This window comes from Notolabrus celidotus, chromosome 14 (assembly GCF_009762535.1).
Source record: "Notolabrus celidotus isolate fNotCel1 chromosome 14, fNotCel1.pri, whole genome shotgun sequence".
NCBI classification, from domain to species: domain Eukaryota; kingdom Metazoa; phylum Chordata; class Actinopteri; order Labriformes; family Labridae; genus Notolabrus; species Notolabrus celidotus.
In genome coordinates, this window is record NC_048285.1 from 32,810,984 (window position 1) to 32,832,899 (window position 21,916).

The 21,916-nt window shown below is 40.3% G+C and overlaps 3 protein-coding genes and 5 non-coding genes across 8 annotated transcripts; all 8 read right to left on the reverse strand.

The window, feature by feature from the left end:
- Positions 1–208: 208 nt before the first annotated feature.
- On the reverse strand, positions 209–3,930 carry LOC117825155. Its single transcript, XM_034700838.1, has 3 exons — positions 3,864–3,930; positions 2,788–3,268; positions 209–653 (listed from the first exon to the last, which is right to left on the reverse strand). The coding sequence occupies exons 1-3, from the start codon at positions 3,898–3,900 to the stop codon at positions 308–310; spliced, it is 864 nt and encodes a 287-aa protein (XP_034556729.1). The 5' UTR covers positions 3,901–3,930; the 3' UTR covers positions 209–307.
- Positions 3,931–8,529: 4,599 nt separating this feature from the next.
- kctd14 (potassium channel tetramerization domain containing 14) lies at positions 8,530–12,723 on the reverse strand. Its single transcript, XM_034701129.1, has 4 exons — positions 12,581–12,723; positions 10,643–10,867; positions 10,421–10,555; positions 8,530–9,056 (listed from the first exon to the last, which is right to left on the reverse strand). Exons 1-4 carry the CDS (start codon positions 12,626–12,628, stop codon positions 8,745–8,747), a joined length of 720 nt encoding a protein of 239 aa, XP_034557020.1. The 5' UTR covers positions 12,629–12,723; the 3' UTR covers positions 8,530–8,744.
- Positions 12,724–15,056: 2,333 nt separating this feature from the next.
- On the reverse strand, positions 15,057–21,326 carry rps3 (ribosomal protein S3). Its single transcript, XM_034701100.1, has 7 exons — positions 21,197–21,326; positions 19,057–19,187; positions 18,608–18,701; positions 18,329–18,423; positions 17,268–17,455; positions 15,607–15,810; positions 15,057–15,132 (listed from the first exon to the last, which is right to left on the reverse strand). The coding sequence occupies exons 1-6, from the start codon at positions 21,224–21,226 to the stop codon at positions 15,611–15,613; spliced, it is 738 nt and encodes a 245-aa protein (XP_034556991.1). The 5' UTR covers positions 21,227–21,326; the 3' UTR covers positions 15,057–15,132; positions 15,607–15,610.
- On the reverse strand, positions 15,228–15,376 carry LOC117826016. Its single transcript, XR_004633974.1, has one exon. It is a non-coding gene; the product is annotated as a small nucleolar RNA SNORD15 (small nucleolar RNA).
- LOC117826019 lies at positions 16,462–16,609 on the reverse strand. The gene has a single exon (XR_004633977.1). It is a non-coding gene; the product is annotated as a small nucleolar RNA SNORD15 (small nucleolar RNA).
- Positions 17,671–17,818, reverse strand: LOC117826018. Its single transcript, XR_004633976.1, has one exon. It is a non-coding gene; the product is annotated as a small nucleolar RNA SNORD15 (small nucleolar RNA).
- On the reverse strand, positions 18,815–18,961 carry LOC117826020. Its single transcript, XR_004633978.1, has one exon. It is a non-coding gene; the product is annotated as a small nucleolar RNA SNORD15 (small nucleolar RNA).
- Positions 19,281–19,428, reverse strand: LOC117826017. Its single transcript, XR_004633975.1, has one exon. It is a non-coding gene; the product is annotated as a small nucleolar RNA SNORD15 (small nucleolar RNA).
- Positions 21,327–21,916: the final 590 nt, after the last annotated feature.

Below are 21,916 nucleotides of genomic sequence, written 5' to 3' on the forward strand. Positions count from 1 at the left end.
TCAAGCTATTTGTTGTTTCTTTGTATTTATAGCTAAGGTTATTGTTATTATATTTTCTTTTTATTTTTATTGTAGTTCTTATTCTTATTCCTATTCTTATGCCTTGTACAAAGAGAGCACAGTTTACCAAAGTCAAATTCCTTGTGTGTTCAAGCATACTTGGCGAATAAAGCTGATTCTGATTCTGATTCTGATTCTGATTCTGATCTATAATATCTGGGATGTGAGACTTGTAACAGGGACCATGGCTCAGTAAAACCCTTTTTAAAGCCAGGAATAAAACAGGAACACAAACAGCACACAGCAGTCATTTCAACTCATGGAGCTCGATGCCAGCTGCAGATGCTCCGGCCTTCTTCCGGTCTCCTCTCCACGTGAAGAACCCCACGATGACCACCATGAGGGGCAGAGCCACGCAGAGCACGATGCGGCTGATGGGGAGCTGATCCCAACTATCAGCTGCCTCTGTCTCATTCTGGTCTGAGGAGGGATCACCAAACAGAAACTTGGTTTTAAAATCCAGGGACAACCCCTGAGGGCTCTGTGTGTCGTTCACCTTACACCTCCACTTCCTTCTGGTATCTTCAATCTGGAGGTTTGTGACCATCAGAGTGACTCTGCAGCGGTTGTGGCTGGTTTGTAGTATCTTAAACCTGCAATGGAGGAAAGATCAGAAGACAAAGATTACAAAGCTGTCTTTTATCAGAGCTGAACATTTAGATATGCTGTGTCACACACATCCTCTCTTTGGCTGTCAAAGGAGAAGCTAGGCATCATTTCTCATTGCAAACAAGTCCAATTAAAAAGTCTTATATCCCTCCATCTCTGACTCTGACTCTGTGTTTGTAAGTCATTTTAAAGATTTGACTCTTCTAGTTCACTGGAGTTTTCTTCCATCGTTCGTATTAATGCATGATCTGGAAATATTAACTCAGTCAAGGTTTTAAGTCTTTTCAGGTGGCCTGTTAGATCCCAGGTTTGGCCTTTGCACGCTCATAACAGGCCGGTCTTCAGGAGGACTCATGCTTTGCTGGACTGCATGAATCATCCACTGCAGACTGAGTCAACAAAGTGAAAGACTAAAACACTTCATGTCTCATTCTCTCTCATTCTGCACACATGGCACTTTTGCATATTCTGCTCAGTAGAAATTTCCACCCCGTGCACGCTCTGATTTTATTCTGTTTTATAGATTTTACAGTTGATAATGTTTTTATATTGTGCACAATTTTAAAGTCTGGACGTTATTTGGGTCTAGCAATAATGCCTTTTTGTCATTCTATGTTCTCCTGCTGCAAAACAAATATTTTATTGTACTATTGAAGAATATTTAATCTAACATACGAAGACTCTCTCACAGCTGGACTCATTAGGAAACAGTTCCTTTATAAATGTGATGATGTATTTCAATCTTCAAATTATGACTATTATAATTTTTACATGTGTGTGTTTTCTAGAGAACACTTGCATTTAAAGATACCTACACATCTTACTTTCAAAGTCAGTCCTTCATGAAGTTTACACTGTTACTGACAGACCCAACACAAGGACTGTGAGTGGATTCTCACACCACGGAGGGGTTTCTGTTACTAAACTGTGAGCCTGAATCCAAGAGGAGATGTTCTGGGCTGGACTGTTTTAAAGAATCCTTTTCAATAAAGGAAAAACCAGGAGGTGGATCTGTGTCAGCGAGGAGGGGAAAACTGTAGTCCAGGACTTCAGAGCTCGGCGCGCAGAGTAAATATTTTTAATGTTTTAATTTCTTATTTTTCCTGTATGTTTTTTTAAAATCTATTTCTTGATCTCAAATGTTAAATATATTTTATATTGTAATTATTATGTTTTATTTACGTCATATTTCCTTAAATGCTGTTGATGTTATCATTTTGTTTTTAACGCCGTAAAGTACTTACAATACATATTGCTTCAATAAATTAACCTTACCTAATTGAGATTTATTTACACTACCAGTCAAAAGTTTGGACTCACCTTCTCATTCAATGGTTTTTATTTATTTTAATTATTTTCCACATTGTAGATTAATATTGAAGACATCAAAACTATGAAATAATCTGGTTTTACCATAATCTGGATTACAACAGTAGTCAAATAGGGCTATCCATTGTGTACTAACCCTACCTCTGAACAACACAACTGATGGTCTCAAACACATTAAGAAGGCAAGTCATTCTACAAATGAACTCTTGACAAGGCTCATGTTCATTAGAAACCATTCCAGGAGACCACTTCATGAAGCAGACTGAGAGAATACCAAGAGTGTGCAAAGCTGTCATGAAGGAAAAAGGGGGCTACTTTACAGAATCTAAAATATAAAACAGATTCTGCTTTGTTTAACACTTTTAAATAATTAAATGATTCCATATATGTTCTTTCATAGTTCTGATGTCTTCAGTATTAATCTACAGTGTTTACAATAATTACAATAAATACAAACCCTTGAATGAGAAGGTGTTTCCAAACTTTTGACTGGTGGTGTGTTCTGTACTTTTATGTTATTTTTTGCACTGTTTTCTTTTAACAGCAAACAGAACTGCAGGGTCACTGGACGTGTATATTTATTTTTACATTTATAGATTTTCTTTTTTGCATATTTGTTTAAATAAAAGTTGTTTGCCTCTCTCTGTTCTTCAGTTTTGTTTGAAGCTGATTGATGTATCTGATTGATTCATATCTGATGCATTAGCTCATACACACAGTAGATGTTAAAGTTATTATAGATCCAGTTATCTAAGTGTTAAAACAGAGGAAGCACAGAAGAGAGCAGACCTGCTGTCTTCCACAGATAGCTCTGTCCCCTCCCCGGTCGTCCAGCTGAGGCTGAACGTGCTGGAGTAGGACTTGCAGCTCCCTGCGTCAAAGTATGTGAACAGCATGCAGGTCAGGTTGAGGTTCCCCCCGGGCTGCAGCTCAGTGATGGTGGAGGACGAGGTGATGGAGAGGATGGAGAGGTAGATGTTAGCCGTGGCGTTTTCATCCTCCAGGCAGGTGTAGGAGCCGGCATCTTCAGGCCTGAGGTCACGCAGGACCAGGGAGCAGTTGGACAAGACGGACATGCGGCCTGCCTTATCCGAGTCCTCCTTCACCTTCCCCATGCTGACCTCCGTGGTTAACCGCACACCATCTCTTTTGAAGAAGAAGGTCCAGGAGCTGTGGGAGCAGTTTGTGGTGAGCAGGTTGAAACATTGCAGGAGAGCTTCACCTCCGATTGGCCTGTAGAGGAAGACTGAGTCCGTTTCACAGCTCACACCTGGGAACACAGAAGTCTCAGAAGTGAGCTTTATCAACAAAAACACTAACATACAAACTACCCTTCTCATGAATCCTTCTCATTTCAAGTGAAACTTCACAACTCTGGAGGTGTGATGATGTAAAAATAAGCAGTTTTTCTGATTTCATGCAGAACATGACAGAGACTGAGAGAAAATCTTGGCCTATGAGAAACAAATAAAGAAGAGTTTTTGAGCTGCTGGAGATTTTATTGTGTTTGTTTGACTGAAATAAAAATCTCAAGAGAGCTCTGAGCCCCCCAAAAACCCTGGTCCAAACACTGGAGCAGACTAAACTGATTTGATTGTTGGATTTTAATTGAAAAAATATAAAAGACTGTGTTAAAGTGTAGTTTTTGGGTTTTCACACTTAACTTTAAACTTTATTTTCTGCTTTATATTTTAAAACAAAGTCTGACAGCATTAGTTTTCTTCCTTCATCCTCTGACCCTGCAGATTAATCCAGAGGAAACTGAGAGAACATTCACACAGCTGACACTCTCTATGTTTCAATCTACATGTTGTGTGTAATTATTCCACAGGTAAGTTTATTTGAATGAAGCAGAGTAAACTCACCTCTGAGAAGCAGACAGACGAGCAGCAGGACTCTCATTCTCTTCTTCTCTATCTCTCTCTCTTTCTGTGTCTCTGTGTTTTCAGCTCTTCAGCAGCTCGGCCCGTCTCTCTGCTCTCACTGTGTTCACTTCCTGTGCTATATGATGGTAACAGGACACAAACATCATCCTCCCTGACATGAGGGGCACAAATATTGAACTTAGTTTTAACTTTCAGAATTATGAAATAAGAGTTATTTTGCAGTTTTATCCTGAAAACAGTATTTAACTAAATAAAGAAGCTCCTCTCCTGCAGAGCTTTCTGCTTCTTTCAGCAGCACTGTATACAAATAAAGATGTTTAACTTCATGAGAGCTGCAGGAACATCTAGCAGGAGGTCCTTTGGGTGACATAACTTGATGCTGCACATTTTCTGTGTTTATTAGGCAGCTTCACTAATGAATCTGATGCTTCAAATTAATTCACGTCACGCTAAAAACCCTCCATGAAACTGAAACTGAATGCATGACATTTATTTCATAAGGTTGGAACTGTGAGCAGATCGCGGTAATTTAAACCTCATGACACATTTCCGTCAGATGAAGTGTTAAAAAATGTTCTTTGCATGTTTGTTATCCTGCACAAATCATGTCATCATTTATAAAACCCACTGCAGGCTTTGAATGCTGACCTTTCTTTCCCTCTCTGGATTATATTTCTCTGATTTTGAGTTTAATAACTGCATGACTGACTCTCCCATGAAGTAGGAGGCAGTGTTGCAATGTCCAGCTTGACCCTGAAGGACCTTTGATGCATGCAATTTATAATGTCTGCAAAGTCAACCCTGATAACGGCATGAATACAATATCACAAGCTTCATTACTAGTGTAAAAGAAACAGTGGTGTTCTGCTTGTACTGGTTAAGATTTCAGATTCATCACATTTAAATCTGTAGCCTGCAGAAGAAGAGAGATTAAAAAAGATAAACCCTTCACCTCTAATGTAACTAATAAGTGTCTCTGTTATTGCAAGGTGATAAAAAGTGTGAACAGTGTACATCTGGGGGTTTCAAGAGGAAGTGAGATTGTGACTCGTTGTGGTAAAACCTGTTTGTCCAGGAAACCTGCCGTTTCTTTGAAGACAGAAGGAAACTCACTCCGGCCTGCAGTTCTGGAGGAGAAGCTGAAGTGTCTCTCCAAGCAGTTTGTGTTGTTCAGGGTCATCCTCCCATGCAGTCCCACTGAAGGACATCCAAGGAGAGTGGAGCAGCTGGGAGGACTGAGAGCGAGAACACATGATGCACAAAACGATGAAGCAAGAGTTTAGAGTTTAGAGCCACGCCAGAGTAGAGAACTGATTATTGGAAATGATGAGCTAACAAAGTCCAGAGAGGCCGATAGAAATGGGACTTTGCAGGAGTTTAAGTTGTATCTGTATCAGGCCGTAGCACTTGGAGAAATATAAGATGCTTCCTACTGATTTTGCAGATCACTGTGACTGAGAGGTCAAATCTCATAGTAATCCACTTCTCGTGTCATAACGGTGGTTCAAGAGGAAGAGTCAAAGTCAGGTGAAACCGTCCTCTGGGGATTCTACCTGTTCGTGCAAAGTGTCACCACCATCAGTTCAACAGATGTTGAGATATTTGAGTCTGAACCACAGAGACCAATAATAGACTACAGGGCGCTGTTTGTAATAATAACAGATACAGTTCACCACATTGAGCTCCAGTGAATTTTTAAATGTCACTTTTTTATCACATTTAGAGGAATATTTCTGATCTTCTATATTTAGTTAAAATCTCTGTTAAATCCAAATGTTAAAGGAAGGAAAGGAAAGGTACTTTTATTAATCCCCAGGGGAGAAATTAAATATTTTAAATACAGTTGTTAAATATAAGTATAAATGTTAAATATGTTATAAATATTATATAAAACAAGCTAGTTGCTATTGCTAAGTCTGTATCGCTTTAAGAAGCTTTTATTTTGGTATTTCTTTGAAGTGGCAGAGTGAATCTGCATATGAGCTAAATATTTAGGATCGCAGAGCAACATTTAACATTTACATTTAACATTTATATTTAACATTTATATTTAACATTTATATTTAACAATTAACATTTATATTTATATTTAACAATTAACATTTATATTTAACTTTTAGCATTTATATTTAACTTTTAGCATTTATATTTATATTTAAATGTATATTTAAAATTTATATTTAACAATTAACATTATATTTAAAATCTATATTTAACAATAAACATTTATATTTAACTCTTAAGATTTATATTTATATTTAACATTTATATTTCACAAATTACATTTATATTTAACATTTATATTTAACTATTAACATTTATATTTAACTCTTAAGATTTATATTTAACATTTATATTTAACTCTTAAGATTTATATTTATATTTAACATTTATATTTAACATTTATATTTCACAAATAACATTTATATTTAACAATTAACATTTATATTTAACTCTTAACATTTATATTTATATTTAACATTTATATTTAACAATTAACATTTAGATTTAACTCTTAACATTTAGATTTATATTTAACATTTATATCTAACATTTATATTTCACAAATAACATTTATATTTAACTCTTAACATTTATATTTAAACATTAACGTTTAAATTGAACTCTTAACATTAATATTTAACAATTAACATTTATATTTATATTATTATATAAGTATTTGGATTTAACAATGATTTTAAATTAAATTATTTTTCACAACAAAATTAAATGTGAATAAGATCATACATTTTCCTCTAAATGTGAAAAACAAGTGACTTTCAAAAATTCACTGGAGCTAAAATTTAGGAGCTAAATGTGGAGGATTGTTGCTGTTATTTTCAGTCTGCACAACTCTACAACCGGCGCCCCATAATAGACCACGTTCGGCAACCATAGTCTGGGTAAGAGTGCAACAAATAGTTCCTCCAAAGGACGGATGAAAAGTGACAAAAAGTCCCTGAAACTGGAACTTTTTATTAAGTGTGTAAGTAGAGAAACTTCACGTGTTTTTCATTCATGATGAATCTGAGAGAGAAGACTCTCACACGAGTCTCTCTTGATTAATTTGACCCATTAACCTAATCAGTCTTACTATACTGTGTCTCTCTTTTAAGGCTTGGATGTTCTCTGTCACGTTGAACGAAGGTTTACTCTCCGTCTTACTCAGAAAAACTACCCGTCTGGTTTTCAGTCAGTCTGTGAGTGTCCCATTTCAATGACCTGAATGTGGTGCAAGGAGGTTTTACTATGTCAAGGTGTGAAGACTCGATTCTGCTGACCGTAACCTTTCCACAGGAGACACCACACTGCAGGCCTTCAAACACTGAAATCAAACTTTAATAATAATAATCAGACTGAGCTGACTGTAATCTGACAGTGTGTGTGTATCATCAGCCTCTCTGGTGCAGGTGTGTGTGTGTGTGTGTGCGTGTGTAACAGCTGTGTTTTGTTGTGTCTTCATGCTCAGATCACACAGGAAGCTGTCTGACATTAAAACACGACAGTTGGTATCCGACCTGCCCGGCTCTGTGGTGAACACACACACTGCTCCACTTTCTGCCAACATGCTTCTTCAGCCTTTTTCATCCTGTGACCTTCTTCCCTCTTCGTGTCGTGGAGTGCCCGGTGTTGTTTGAGTGACGCAGTCCTCGGTGACTGGACTTTCCCCGATTACGTTACCGTGAAGTCAGACTGGTGTTTACAAGAAATACAGACTGATCTGCTTCTACACTCTGAGACTGAGGAGACTGTAGCTCTTGTTTATTAAAATGAAGCAGCATTAAAACATGATTGCACTGACGGCACACATTACAAAGCACTAATTGTTTTAAGTTAAAGGTGACATATTCTGCTCTTTTTCATCAACATATATTGGTCTAAGAGGTCCCCAAAACATGTCTTTAAAGTTTATTGCTCATAAAAACACTTTGAAATCAGATTCTGGTCTGCCTGTAAACCCCTCTTCTTCAGCCCTGCTCAGAACAGGCTGTTTTCTGTGTCTGTGCCTTTAAATGAGAATGAGCTCTCTGACCACGCCCCCTCAGGAAGTGGGTGTGGCCTCGGCTGTCCAGCACGTTGATCTAATGTTTACATGTTGGCTGAATATACACGGCTGCTCACAGACCCGCGTTACTTCAACCCTCTGAATCTGATCCAGAATCTGATCCTGATGGAGAGGCGCCCTGCAGCAGGACCTTTCTGAACCATTGGTCACAGATTTAGTGTTTCTTGTTGTTTTATTTGTCAGTATGTCGACGTGTGTCTTGGTACACAGCTACCAACATGTAGCTATGTGGCTATGCTAACTAGCGATAGCACTTTTCCATGATAAATAAAAATCATCCACTAGATCTTCAAATCTGCAGACGTGGGGAGTCAAAGCGACCTTTGTGTTTATTAAGACAGCCTACAACTAGCATGCCTCCCTCCTAAGCTCCTTGTTAGCACACATGTGTGCAGGGAATGAAAAACGGAGGAGGGGTTGAGTTGTATTTTATACAGTCTATGGGCTGAACAAGCTCCGAGCTCTGACTTCCTGTTACAGACCGGATGGCGTTGTGACGTATGAAAAACACTGAAAACTGAAACGGCTGGTTTCAGCACACATTTACAGAAAGGTGGAGAAATCAGAACAGGGGCAGAATGGATTCTTTTACTTTTCGGGGGGTTTGTAGACAGGGACACAGATTTCAGGGAGAGAACCATTAAGAAGTCCAGTTTGCATAACATGTCACCTTTAAGTTTTTATATACAGATGCTACACTGACCCCTTGTGTCTAAAACCTTCATAATCAAACCCCTCATTAAAAATCTACTGCAGGGTTTAAAGGTGACAGTATGTACAGAGCAGCTCTCCCGTCACCACCAGGTGAACGTGACCTTGTGGAAGAAGTCGTAGCTCTTGGACATGAAGCCCTTCTCCATGAGGTGAGGCAGGATGCTCACGCTGTAGCCCTGACTCTCGATGTCCATCTTTACACAGTCCAGCAGGTCTTTAACGGACGGGACGGCCTTCCAGGGTCCGAACGTCACCACCGACTCCTTATCCGCCTCCAGGCTGTTGATGGCGTTGTCGTAGAGGTTGAAGTCCTCCTCCGTCCGCATCACGCAGATCATGATGGTGGTCTGACGGGCGGCGATGGCCTCGGCTCTGGCGATACGTATCAGCACCTGGAGGGAGAGACGGCGTTACATCATCAGACACATCAGAGACATCAGAACAGGAGGAATATCTCTGAGGTGACACGTTGCTGTCAGCTCATTTCTCCTGCAGACATTCTGCTTCCCTGTCCATTTCAGAATTAATTTTAAGATTTTAATGTTTGTTTTTAAGTCACTTCATGGTGTAGCACCTCAGTATATCTCTGACCTCATACACATCTACGCCCCCCCTCCAGAGCACTGAGGTCTGCTGATCAGATGCGTCTCGTGGTGACCGAGCTTTCTCAGTGGTAGCTCCTAAACTGTGGAATGAGCTCCCCACCCAAGTAAAAATGCCCCCATCCTGGATCCTTTTAAATCACGTCTTAAACCTCACTTTTACTCCCTGGCTTTTAATACAGCATGAGAGTTTGTGTTGGTCTCTGTTTGTCCTTTAATGTACTGTATTTCAAATTTGACTATTATTTATTTCTACTGTTGGTATTTGTTGTGCAGCCCTTTGGTAACCTTGTTGTTTTTAAAATGTGCTATATCAATAAAATGGTTTGGATTGCTTTCTTGTTGCATTATCATCACTCAAACTTCATGCAAGAAAACATGTTTTACGCTTCCTTTAAGAGTTTAAATGTGTTATATCTGGTGCACATGTTGTCTTTGCATGCTGTTATCACTCTCTGTGCTCCTTAACTGATCTCTGCAATCATGTTTGGGAGAATAGAAGAGCATAACTGTAACTTTGAGAGCTGCAACAAGTGTGATTGAAGCTGGTGCAGCTGCAGAAGCTGACATGATGAGATAATCAGGGATACTAAATGAAATCAACATGTCTATTTTGAACACAGGAGCTCGACATCTGACCCAAACCAGAGTGGTGAAGTTGGAGTTGTCACTTATTATTAACTGCTACACTTACTGAGAACTTGCACAGTGAACAAAGCAGAAGTTATAAGTTACAGATCCAGATATCTTTACATCTTCACAGAGAACATCCTCCATCAAAGAATGACATTCATCAGAAGTTAATGCACAGAAGGAGATGTCCTGATCTCTGATGTCTTTGTCTTTTAATCTGCGTTTAGACCGAACATGCAGCCGGCTGTCAACTCATGTGATGCATGCTAATTCAACTTCTGGAGTGAACGAGTAATTTCTATTAGAAGTTAAAGGGAATGCAATTTCTGGAAAGGTGCACGCCTCCATTTGAGGAGAATTTCAGGGCTGCGTGTCACAGCTTTCATAAAAGTTTGTCTGATATGATCGATGTTGTGTCCTCTCTGTGACTCTGGATGTAACTGTAGCTAGATATAAATATATACTTGGTTCAGTAAGAACAGTGTTATGAAATCATGTCTCAGTGTGACTGTGCTGCAGACCTCAATGTTCTCTTTGTAGTTAGGGACTCTAGAGAGGAACTGCTGCCTCGCCACCAGCTCCCCAAACAGCCGAGGAGTCTCCTCCAGACGTTTGATCAGAGGTTTGATGTTGTAGTACACTGCCTCCCTGTGAACCTGAGGAACCAACACACACACACACACACTCAGTGAGTACTCCTTCAGGTTTCATAAACAGGTGGTTAGTAGATAAGTGATTCAGACCTCCTGGATGTTCTCTGTGGGAAGCCGCTCTGATCTCAGAAACTCCAGGATGGCGCCGAAGTGAGACCCGCTGCGGTCGATGAAGTAGCGCCCCTGTCCGTCTGAGCGGAGTTTGGACTGTCCGCTGAACATCTCAGCCAGCTTTGAGTCCGTGTGTTTCCTGAGCGTGCTCAGAGATGTCATGAACATGTGACCGCCGACATTCAACTGCACGACCCCAGAGTGCTGAGGAGAAAGAAAGAGCAAAAGCACTTCAGCTTTTACAAAGTGAGGCCTCCTTTGTTCCCTGCAGGATCAAAGATGTGATCAGACCGGACAGTCTTCAGAGGAAACAGGAAGTGGAGGAAAAACTGAGAACACAGGAGTACATATTTAAGGTTCTTCTGTTGCTACAGGGTGTCTCATTCAAAGCTTGATCTGGAAAGAGTTTCTATTGTCTTTGTTTTGAGTCATTCTGAAATGAATAACATGGGTTTAATTTAGATGCTTATTAGAGAGAAATAAATTGTGTTTTGTTTTTTTAAAGATCTGTGTATTTGAAATTTTACATCCATCCATTATCTTGACCGCTTATCCCGTTAGGGGTCACGGGGGGCTGGAGCCTATCACAGCTGGCTTCAGGTGGAAGGCAGGGTACACCCTGGACAGGTCGCCAACCTATCACAGGGCTAACACAGAGAGACCATTCATGCACACACTCACACCTACAGGCAATTTAGAGTGATCAATCAACCTGAGCATGTTTTTGGATTGTGGGAGGAAGCTGGAGAACCCGGAGAGAACCCACGCATGCATGGGATGGGGAGAACATGCAAACTCCACACAGAAAGGCACCCGGGGATTCGAACCAGGAACCTTCTAGCTATAAGGCAACAGCGCTACCCACTGCACCACCGTGCAGCCCTTGAAATTTTACATATTACATACAAAAGATCAAGGTAAACAATAAAAGCAGATGATGTTTATGTATAAGAAGCACAATAAGTGGAGCGCCCCTTCAGCTGTCCTATATAATAAAGGCAAAAAAGCCAAAAAATACATTAAAAAAAAAAAAGAAAGAAACACAATAAGTGAACAAACAAAAAAGCAACCAATAATAATATATGGTAATAATTTAAAATAAAAGATAAATAAATAAAAAGGGAAATTAAAACAATAATGAAACTACAATAAGATAAACAGGTTAATATTTGATCAATAAATAATTGGAAAAGGTAAAAAAGCAATAAAAATATATATTTCAAAAAATAAATAATAATACATTTAAAAAATATATAAATAATAATGTGATGAGTATTTTAACCTTTTTTTGGCACTATGTAAACAACACACAGCAACTTTAAGAAAACACATCCTATATTCTAATCAGATATATTGAAATTATAATTTTATTTATAAAACTCCTTTATTGAGTTTTTATTTATATAATCCCTGCAGGCACATTGTTACAAACACAAATTCAACACCTGAAATTAACATGTAAACATGCAGCTTCATACCTGCAGTGAATGTAATGTACCTGTGCTTTTCTAAAGTGTCACAATGAATGTTCTCTTTAATTTCCACTTTATTACCACTCAGAGGAGTAAAAGCTCCCCCATGTAACAGCTGTGACATGACTCCAGGAAGTTTAAGAGTTGTTTTCATGTTCCATCACTGAGTTAATCCTCCTGATGAACTCAACTCCGACATCTTTATAGGATTTAAGGAGTTTACACTTTTATATATAAAACCTTTAAACCACTGAAGGACAGAACACATCTCCAGGTGATCATCAGGGATCCTTCAGGTAGAGGGGGAAGTTTCTGAACCGCTTCAATCCACCTGCTGAGAGTTCCTCACCTGTCCAAACTTTAGACTCTCAACACTTCATCAACACTTCATTAAACTTCATCAAACTTCATCAAACTTCACTTCAGAGGTCAGAAAGTTTCTTACTGGGTGTGCGGGATGTTTCTGAGACGACTTCACGTCCGGCAGACTCATGTTGTCCTCGGTGTTGGTCCAGGTTTTAGGTCCAGGTGGGATCTGGGAGATTTCACCACACTGCTGTCTGAGCCAGAGGGGGGCGTGGCCTAACCCGGACCTGATGCTCCACAGCTGAGAGGATGAGTCACTCTGTGGTTAAAGCATTGTCCGTTTTCTTGGCATCCTCAGAGTCACATGAGGGCTAATGTCAACAATTTGTTTAATTAGGGTAATTATATTATACAGGAAGGATGCTGAGGAAAACAACTTTAATCTACCAAACAGAACTTATCATTTTACAATCATTTAAAGGAGCTGTGGTCTTAATTTGAGTATTAACATGTGACCTAGTTTAGGGGTTCCCAAAGTGGAGGTCAGGAGACACTAATGGGGGGTCCCCAAGATGTTTTTGTTTCTTTAAAGGTGCTGTGAGGAACTTTTGTTTTGTATCGATTCTGGCGCCCCCTTGTGGACAAAGTGATACCTCTTATCTCTTGTCCTATACATGCAAAAGTAGTGTTTTCAACAAAAACCTCATCCTGTTGTCTTCAACAGTCAACTTCATCAGGCAATGTGATTATTTTCCATGAAAACAGTCAAATAAAGGCTGTTTCTGAAGCAAGATGTCCTTCTTTGTGCAGCACTGCATCAAAGAAAACAAAGATGTAAATACGTTCTCTCTCTTTCCTGAATCTGAAGACGGAGCAGACCAAACCTCGGTGGCCAAAACACAACATCACACAAGATAACGGGCAATTAGAGGTGATCCCAAACTGACACCTTTTATTTTATCCTTTTTTTTAAACACATTTTGAAGTCTTAAAGACTGAAAGGTACAAAAGATTTGGAATTGCTCCAGCTGCTTCAGTCAGGAGCTGCAGACCAGGCTGTAATGGTTTCAGTGTAATCAAAGTTTGTCCACTCAGAGTTCTTATTTCAAGATCAAGTGTTCAAAAACACAACAAAATTGATCCCTACACATTTAGGGCACATTAGAATCCGGACAGGGTGAGCAGGGCCCTTACACGAGGTAGAGGCCTGGTGATAAGAGTGATTATGTGGCTCTCTTTCGGCGCTCACATGCTGCCATTACAAGGATGCAGGAGGTGCGATCGTTGGATGAAGTCGTTCCTTCATCTGAGGTAGTAACAGAGGCAGAACTAGGGGGAAGAAGGTGACGCAGTGTTAATGCATGTCCTAAAGTTACATCTGGTCTGACACCTACCCCCCCAGGGTGGTTTCAGGCATTAAAAATGACAACAGAGAAGGTGTCAGTGTTGCTGCTGATGGACTTGTTTGCTATTGAAGGTTATAAAGAGGCATCAGTATCATTTTCAGTCTGTTTCTCAGCCAGTTCAAAACTCCTCACAGGGCCTTTAAATAATCTACAATTGAATATTCTGTCCATTTCTTTCAATATATTGAGGAAAAAAGCAATTCAATTTGAAATAAAACACAATTTTCATTAATTTTCTGCCCTCTTTGTTGCCATATGATTCCTTGCAAGGTGTGTAATTTTCTGCAGACCAGCTAAATTAAGTATGGAGCTACATTTGAGGGACAGTGGGGGCCTTGGGCTGAAACTTTGGGGACCCCTGCCCTAGTTCTTGTCCATCAACTCTTAAAGATGCTACAAATTAATGTAGATATTAAAAATGTTGTACATAGGTAATTCTAACTATTCTGTGCTTCTGTACAGATTTTATTGTTTCTATTTCTATCTTATTTTGTTCCTTCTTCTATTAATAGTTTAACTCTCTTACATACTGTTTATAAGAGCTCTGTAATGACTGAATTTCCCTCCCTGGGATAAATTAAGTATTCCTGATTCTGATTCTGAAATTAGCTGCACCAACAGAAAACAGCATCAATGGCATCAACCACCTCAAAGTAAGCAGAGTACTTACAGTCTACATGTGGGAAAAAGTGCTCGGAAAGCATCTATAAAAAAAGCAAATTCATCTTACATTTATTCATGAATGACTCTGGTGTATATATTTAAGTTATATCCTAAAAATTTGACCCCTGCATAGCAAACTGATTCTGGTTCAACAAAAAACCATCAGAGTGAGACATCGGTCTCCTCTCAGGTGTGTATCCAGTGACTCTGAAACTCTTGGTGCAGATCTTGTGGAGTGTTCCTTTAACTTTCTAAAAACAATCCAGGAAATAAAACACTTTTCACTTCCTGTTCAAACTGGTGTTTAAAATATTTACATATTTACACACAGGAGGAAATAAGATGCAAGATTGTAACCTTTTATCTCTGTTATATATTTCAGTTTCAACAACATCAGACACTCCAGATTAAAATCAGTTACATCAACAGAACATGCTGCATACATCTTAGTTTCTCATGTGTGTCATTGTAAATCTTTCATCCTTTAAAGTGTTGAAATCTGAGAGCTGTATTCCCCATGACAAAGTGACCACAACATTCTCCAGGTGTGTTTTCCAGATTTTTTATTGTTTTGTACACAAAGATCAGGGTGTTGCTTCCATCTGGAGGACAGTCCAAAAACCTGTAAGAGACAAACAAAAGGACAAATCAGATTCAAACTCCTCAAGAAATTTTATATCTGTGAGTCTACAGGTAATCCTTTCTCTCTGCTTCAACCCTTCTCAGACAAATGCCTCGATGTCTTCAACCGAAAAAGACTCCCTGATCCGAGGAACTGGAGCAGAGCCACAAAACGTGGACCTGAACCAGTCACCACAGAACCAGAAAGAGTCCCGTTCCGACTCGTCATCGTCTCATCACTGAAGGGACAAAAACCTGAAGCCGGTCTTTGTTCAGGTCTCTTTTACAGTTACTTCCTACATCTTGGTAAATTCAAGGCACCTTAACTAAGAATCAATAAGCTAGCTGCTCTTTGGTTCAGGTGCTTTCTGGGAGAGGAATTTAAAATCCCTTTATGCAAATGTTGCAGCAAAGACAAAGAAACAAAGCATGCTTTTCCCATAATGCACCTCTCCGAGTCCCTGCTGCGTCTTACCCTCTTATGCGGTGGGTACAGGTGTTCCCTGGGGCATGACGGGCGCCTCGGGCTTGGCCCCCTTCTGCTCAGAGATGGGTGTGGTGGGCAGCTGCTCCTCCTTGGGCTCCACAATGCTGACGTGGTCAGGCAGAGGCTTCTTGGGGCCGATCTTGCCGCTGGGGTCCCAGGGCAGCATGATCTTTACCTTGATGCCCAGCACACCTGAGGAGGATGAACAACAATCACATCAGTAATCAGGAATTAACCCCCAGATACATTAGATCCAGGATATGTCAGCACAGGTATGACTATTTCTAAAAAGGCTCATGAATTATCCACAGAGGTCTGAAGTGAATTAAGGATCATAGACTGATCGCAAACAAGTCGTTTTTATGTTATATCCATTTCCAAACACTGAGACTGAGGCTGGTGAAGTTCTGTTTGACATCTCTCTGGATCCACAAACAACGAGAGATCAGGTAACTGCAGATGATGATGCTCTAACTTCCACTTCAGGTGCAGGATCCTTAAAGCGAGCGGTTTGCAAACACGTCCAGTGAGAGTTCAGACGCCTGTTCTACCTCAAAGCCATGAATGAAATGCTTTGCATGAGCTGTTGACACCTAGAGCAAAGCTAAGGCTCTGTGTTTACAGCCAAAGAGCTGCTGATAGCTGACGAGTTCTGATGCAGGGTTCGACATGTGGATGCTAACAGTGTGTGTGTGTGTACTAACTCCTGTGATAGAATAATGGAGGGATTTGGGAATCATTGTGTGTGTGTGTGCAACACTTTTACTTTAAGTTAAAGTCACTTTAATACATTTGCTTTTCAGTTATCTTAAACTCAGGTAACAGTTTTGGTGCTGCTTCAACCCTTCTCAGACAAATGCCTCGATGTCTTCAACCAATAAGACTCCCTGATCCGAGGAACCGGAGCAGAGCCACAAAACGTGGACCTGAACCAGTCACCACAGAACCAGAATGAGTCCTGTTCCGACTCGTCATCGTCTCATCACTGAAGGGACAGAAACTAAGACCCTGAACTGAGAGTCATGAGAGCAAAACAAAGCTCAGAGACAAAAAGGACGACTGGGGGGGTGGACAACACCTAGAGCAAAGCTAAGGCTCTGTGTTTACAGCCAAACAGCTGCTGATAGCCGACACGAGTCCTGATTGCAGGGGTCGTACGGGTGCTTGGAATCCTTGAAAATGCTTTCATTTTAAATGTTGTGTTTTCAAGGTTTGAAAATGCTTGAAATTGTAATCATATATTTCACAATTAACATCAATCTGACTCAACTGATGGATTAAATGGAGAGAAATAAAGTAGATGTAGAAGCACTGTGCCACAAAACGTGTAGGTGGTGTGATGATTCCCAGCAGATGTACTGCTGTCACCTGCCGGGTGTTTGTAGCTCAGGTTATCACATGACCGCGGTCAATCAGCGACAAGTCTCGTCTAAATACCGTGTCGTGCCTGAGCCGGTCGGCCGCAGAGTGGGAGGCAGAATTATTCAATGTCATGATCTCTGAGTTTAACCTAACACGGGAAATGTTTCAGAAACTTCAATGACTACATTTAGATGTTTTAATCTTTGCTGGAATATTTAAGATTCTGATATCTCCATCATTCAGAGTGTTTCATGTTGCCGTCACGTCTGCGGTGGAACTTTACTCACCCTGCCTCAGCAGGACGTGGCGGACGGCTGTGTCGACGTAGTAGTTGACGGGGTCTCCGCTGTGGATCATCAGACCGTCCACGAACTTCATGGACTTGGCCCTCTGACCTCTCAGCTTGCCGGACACAACCACCTCGCAACCCTTGGCGCCGCTCTCCATGATGAACCTCAGGACACCATAGCAAGCCCTGCAAGGGACGAGGAAGAGGAACGTTGAGGAACAAACACAGAGACAGAATCATGCATATCTCCTCACACTGACAAAAGAGAGCACAGATATCAATCTTAAGGGTTTGGGAATAATTTGGTGTGTGCAGCACTTTTACTTTGAAGTATTTAACTTTAAAAAATTTGCTTTTCAGTGACTTTAAATTCTGGAAAACAGTTTTGGTGCTGCTTCAACCCTTCTCAGACAAATGCCTCGATGTCTTCAACCAATAAGACTCCCTGATCTGAGGAACCAGAGCAGAGCCACAAAACGTGGACCTGAACCAGTCACCACAGAACCAGAATGAGTCCTGTTCCGACTCGTCATCGTCTCATCACTGAAGGGACAGAAACTAAGACCCTGAACTGAGAGTCATGAGAGCAAAACAAAGCTCACCGAGACAAAACGGCTTCTTCTGTGAACTTTATTTAATGACTCTCTGTTTTTGAAGATCATCATCTCTTCCTACTTTAATAATTAACCTTGTTTACTCTTTCGTTATGCTCCTAACATCATTATGACAGTATCTGCTACAATGTGCTGGTGAACTATGTGACCTTACAAAGACCTAAGTGTCGAGTCTGGAGGAGGTTTAAGAAAGCTATCAGAGGACCCAGAAAAAGAACAAACAAAGCTGCTGTCATGAAGTTGGAAGGCCTTTTTTTGATAGGATGAAAAGACCAGACAAAAGCTGACACCGTGTTCAGCATCTTGTCTTTCTGAGACCACATTTCTGATGCAGCTGAGACAATATGCAGTCACATTTCCACGAGAGGCCGCTTAGGTTCAACATTTGATTTGCAATCTTTAAGGAAATCAAATTTAACATTACAGCCAAGTGACAGGGACTTACCTACGCACAGCCAGACCTCCCAGCAGCTTGTAGCGCAGAGACTCGGCCTGAGCGATGGCGCACAGACCACGAGTGGCAACCTTCTCAGCATACAGCTAAAAGAGAGAGAGAGGAACGGTTCAGTCAAACGTCTGATGAGCGGAGGAAGGTGCATCTTAACCTGTGCATCTCTCACGGGGATGAAGAGGTTTGACTTGTCGTGAGTATTAAACTGTACATATCTGACGGCCATCTTGACAGATTAAATTCTAAAGTAGTGTCCACTAGTTTTCTTTTTACCTCAACGCTGCCCTCGGGGAAGCCAAACCTCTTCTGGACCACCGCGGTCAGCTCTCTGATCCGACGACCCTTCTCTCCAAGAACATTCTGGGTTCTGAAAACGATAAAGAAAAACAAGGTTAGACTTTAACTCTCTGATGAACAGTCTGCAGAGTCAAAGGAGGCGTTCAAACTTTTCTAAAAGCAAGGTGTTTGTGATTATTGGACCTTTCTCAGACAAATGCCTCTGTGTCTTCACGTGAGAAGAACTGCTGATCTGAGGAACTGAAGCGGGACCACAGAACGTGGACCCGAACCAGTAACCCACAGAAGCAGACAGTCCTGTTCTGTCTCGTCATCGTATCATCATTGAAAGGAAAGAGGCTCTTTGAGACTAAATGTTTAAATGTCTGAAGAATCAGAAGAAGGCTAACTCGTGTGTGTGTTCATAATCACGTCAGGGTTCGTACCTTGTGGCCAGGATGATGATCTCAGTCCTGGTTGGAGTCACACGCACCTCCACACCGGAGTAGCCATCCTCGGCAAGCTCGCGAGTCAGGAACTCGTTCAGCTCGGCCTTGAAGATACCGTCTGAGACGAACTGAGGGAGGAGAACAGAGTCCGGTTAGAGTTTAGATCTGAGGAAGAGAATCTGTGGAGTCGCTCCTCAGACGGAGCGCAGGAGAGCGGCGACCCTTCTCAGACAAATGCCTCGATGTCTTCAACCAGTAAGACTCCCTGATCCGAGGAACTGGAGCAGAGCCACAAAACGTGGACCTGAACCAGTCCCCGCAGAACCAGAATGAGTCCTGTTCCGACTCGTCATCGTCTCATCACTGAAGGGACAGAAACTAAGACCCTGAATTGAGAGTTATGAGAGCAATATTAACGCTTGGATGATGCTTTTCTTCTAACTTTATAACAACAGTTTGGGGAAACCTCTTCTGTTCCAACACGACTAAGCCCCGGTGTACAAAGCAAGACTATAACGATGTAGAACCACATGGAGTCCTGACCTGAACCCTATTGAACACCTTTGGGATGAACTGGTACGGGGATTATGAGCCGGGCAACATGAATGGGCACAAACTCCCACAGAAACATGTAATACAATGTCATTACACCAATCAAAGCAGCTCAGCTGGAGTCCACCAGATCCATGTCCAGTCGAGCTCCAGCAAAAATAGAAGTCTAGTCTTGTGTATCTGATCCAGGGGGCTCCGACCTGCTGGATCAGCCGGACACGGATCTGGTGGAATTTGACTTTTTAAATAAAGATTACAGTTTTTGAAATATTGCTCTCTTTGTTTATGAATCATACTGACTGTGACGATCTCTTCAGGCCGTTGTGTGATTTTCTTTTGAAGCAGAAATTTTTCACATTGTGGAAAAACACGTTTTTAAATTCTATTCTATCATAAAATAAATTCAACAAACAGTTGTTTTAAGAGCATGCTTAAGATGTTTTTCATCATTAATTAAAACAATAAACTATCTTGACTCCCTGAGGCGGTCAGCTTCATCATTTTAACTCCTCTATAATGATCTATCACAACTTGTTGTGATTGTATGCATCCATGATGTAAATATTCACCCTCTAGTCTTTAATTTTTACCCTGATTGTTATTGTTTGCATCTTATTTTGATGTCTTTCTATCTTTCTTTAAGCCTAACGAGGGACAGGAGCTGGAAACTAGCAGAAACTACAAGTTAGAAAAGGCTTGTGCTGTGTAATCTGTATTATCTCCATCAGATAAACTGTACACTAAATAAATGACAGTCTCAGTTGATGTGATGGTCAAACATCTGAATACTTGTGTCCATTTAGTGATAGTGAAACCTTGTGATAAAACCATAGAGGGGTTTTTGGCTCCTCTTGGAAGTCCACTCATAGATCCTTATAAACCATATACTCCCTTATAGTCACAGTACTCTCTCCTGATGGTGACTAACCTGTTTGAATGTCAGTTTTCTTTGTATACATACATATCTTTATATATTGAACACTTTGGTTAGCTCTACTGTTTAAATGTGTCACACATGGCTAACAGAGAGCAGCATGTCAGGTGGTTTAGGTTGTGCTGCAGCCCCTATGGGATGCTAATGTTAGCCACTGGTAGTCATGTGAAGTAATTTAGTATTTAGCAGCTTTAAAATGATTTAAAATCAATGTTTTTATCTTATATGACTCTATATGACACATCCCAACCCAGAGCTCCGGATGTCTGCTGGTTTATTTGAGGTAACCCTGAATGTGAATGTGAGGCTAACTCACAACTACACTCCAAATAACTCAAATGACAGACAAATAAATAATAAAGGGGAATTAAAAAAGCATTTAAAGTTATTAAACATGTTTTAAAAGAGAAGGAAGTCACATCTGAAGTGAGAGGAACTCATGCTCGGTGGCGGGTTACAGAGCCATGTTAGCTAGCCAAATGAGGAGGACGCGACGCCGGCAGAATCTGGATCAATCCTCTTCATATCGGAGGATCAGAACCTCCACAAACCCCTCAGCACACTCCAACAGTTCATATTCACTCCCTCATCCTCTCATTTAGTGATAACCCCGCTGTATGTGCGCTCTAAAGTGGATTAAAGACTGCTAACCTTCCTCTTCTTGGAGATTTGCACCGCCATCTTCCAATAGGCCGTAGACAGGAAAGGGCCAGCCGGAGACGCGGAAGTGAATTTATACCAGGATATTTGACTTCCGGTGATGTCATATACGCGCTGTTGCTGCTGGGAATTGTAGTCAAATGCTCGTTTCACCCAAAGACTGAATAAATAAACCTGAACTGAGGAGAAAGACATACTATTAGCTTCTTCTTCGTTGAAAACAGGCTGTTAATGTAGTGGAAACACAATATAATTTAATTAATACTTTTAATGTAATATTTTCATAATCTAGCATATGGATAGAATGGAATAGTATGGAATAGAATAGAATAGAATAGAATGGAATAGAATAGAATAGAATAGAATGGAATAGAATAGAATAGAATAGAATAGAATAGAATAGAATGGAATATAGAATGGAATAGAATAGAATAGAATAGAATAGAATAGAATAGAATGGAATAGAATAGAATAGAATAGAATAGAATAGAATGGAATGGAATAGAATAGAATGGAATAGAATAGAATAGAATAGAATAGAATAGAATAGAATAGAATGGAATATAGAATGGAATATAGAATAGAATAGAATAGAATAGAATGGAATAGAATAGAATAGAATGGAATAGAATAGAATAGAATAGAATGGAATAGAATAGAATAGAATAGAATAGAATAGAATGGAATAGAATAGAATAGAATAGAATAGAA

Excerpts from the sequence above, each read along its gene's own strand:
- rps3 (XM_034701100.1), bottom strand. The coding sequence starts at position 21,226 with ATGGCGGTGCAAATCTCCAAGAAGAGGAAG. Across the intron at positions 19,188-21,196 it reads AAATCTCCAAGAAGAGGAAG|TTCGTCTCAGACGGTATCTT; the intron begins GTTAGCAGTCTT and ends CTCCTCCCTCAG. Across the intron at positions 17,456-18,328 it reads GGAGGTCTGGCTGTGCGTAG|GGCTTGCTATGGTGTCCTGA; the intron begins GTAAGTCCCTGT and ends CGTCCCTTGCAG.
- LOC117825155 (XM_034700838.1), bottom strand. The coding sequence starts at position 3,900 with ATGAGAGTCCTGCTGCTCGTCTGTCTGCTTCTCAGAG. Across the intron at positions 3,269-3,863 it reads CGTCTGTCTGCTTCTCAGAG|GTGTGAGCTGTGAAACGGAC; the intron begins GTGAGTTTACTC and ends CTGTGTTCCCAG. Across the intron at positions 654-2,787 it reads CTATCTGTGGAAGACAGCAG|GTTTAAGATACTACAAACCA; the intron begins GTCTGCTCTCTT and ends CCTCCATTGCAG.
- kctd14 (XM_034701129.1), bottom strand. The coding sequence starts at position 12,628 with ATGAGTCTGCCGGACGTGAAGTCGTCTCAGAAACATCCCGCACACCCA. Across the intron at positions 10,868-12,580 it reads AGAAACATCCCGCACACCCA|CACTCTGGGGTCGTGCAGTT; the intron begins GTAAGAAACTTT and ends CTTTCTCCTCAG. Across the intron at positions 10,556-10,642 it reads CCACAGAGAACATCCAGGAG|GTTCACAGGGAGGCAGTGTA; the intron begins GTCTGAATCACT and ends TTGGTTCCTCAG.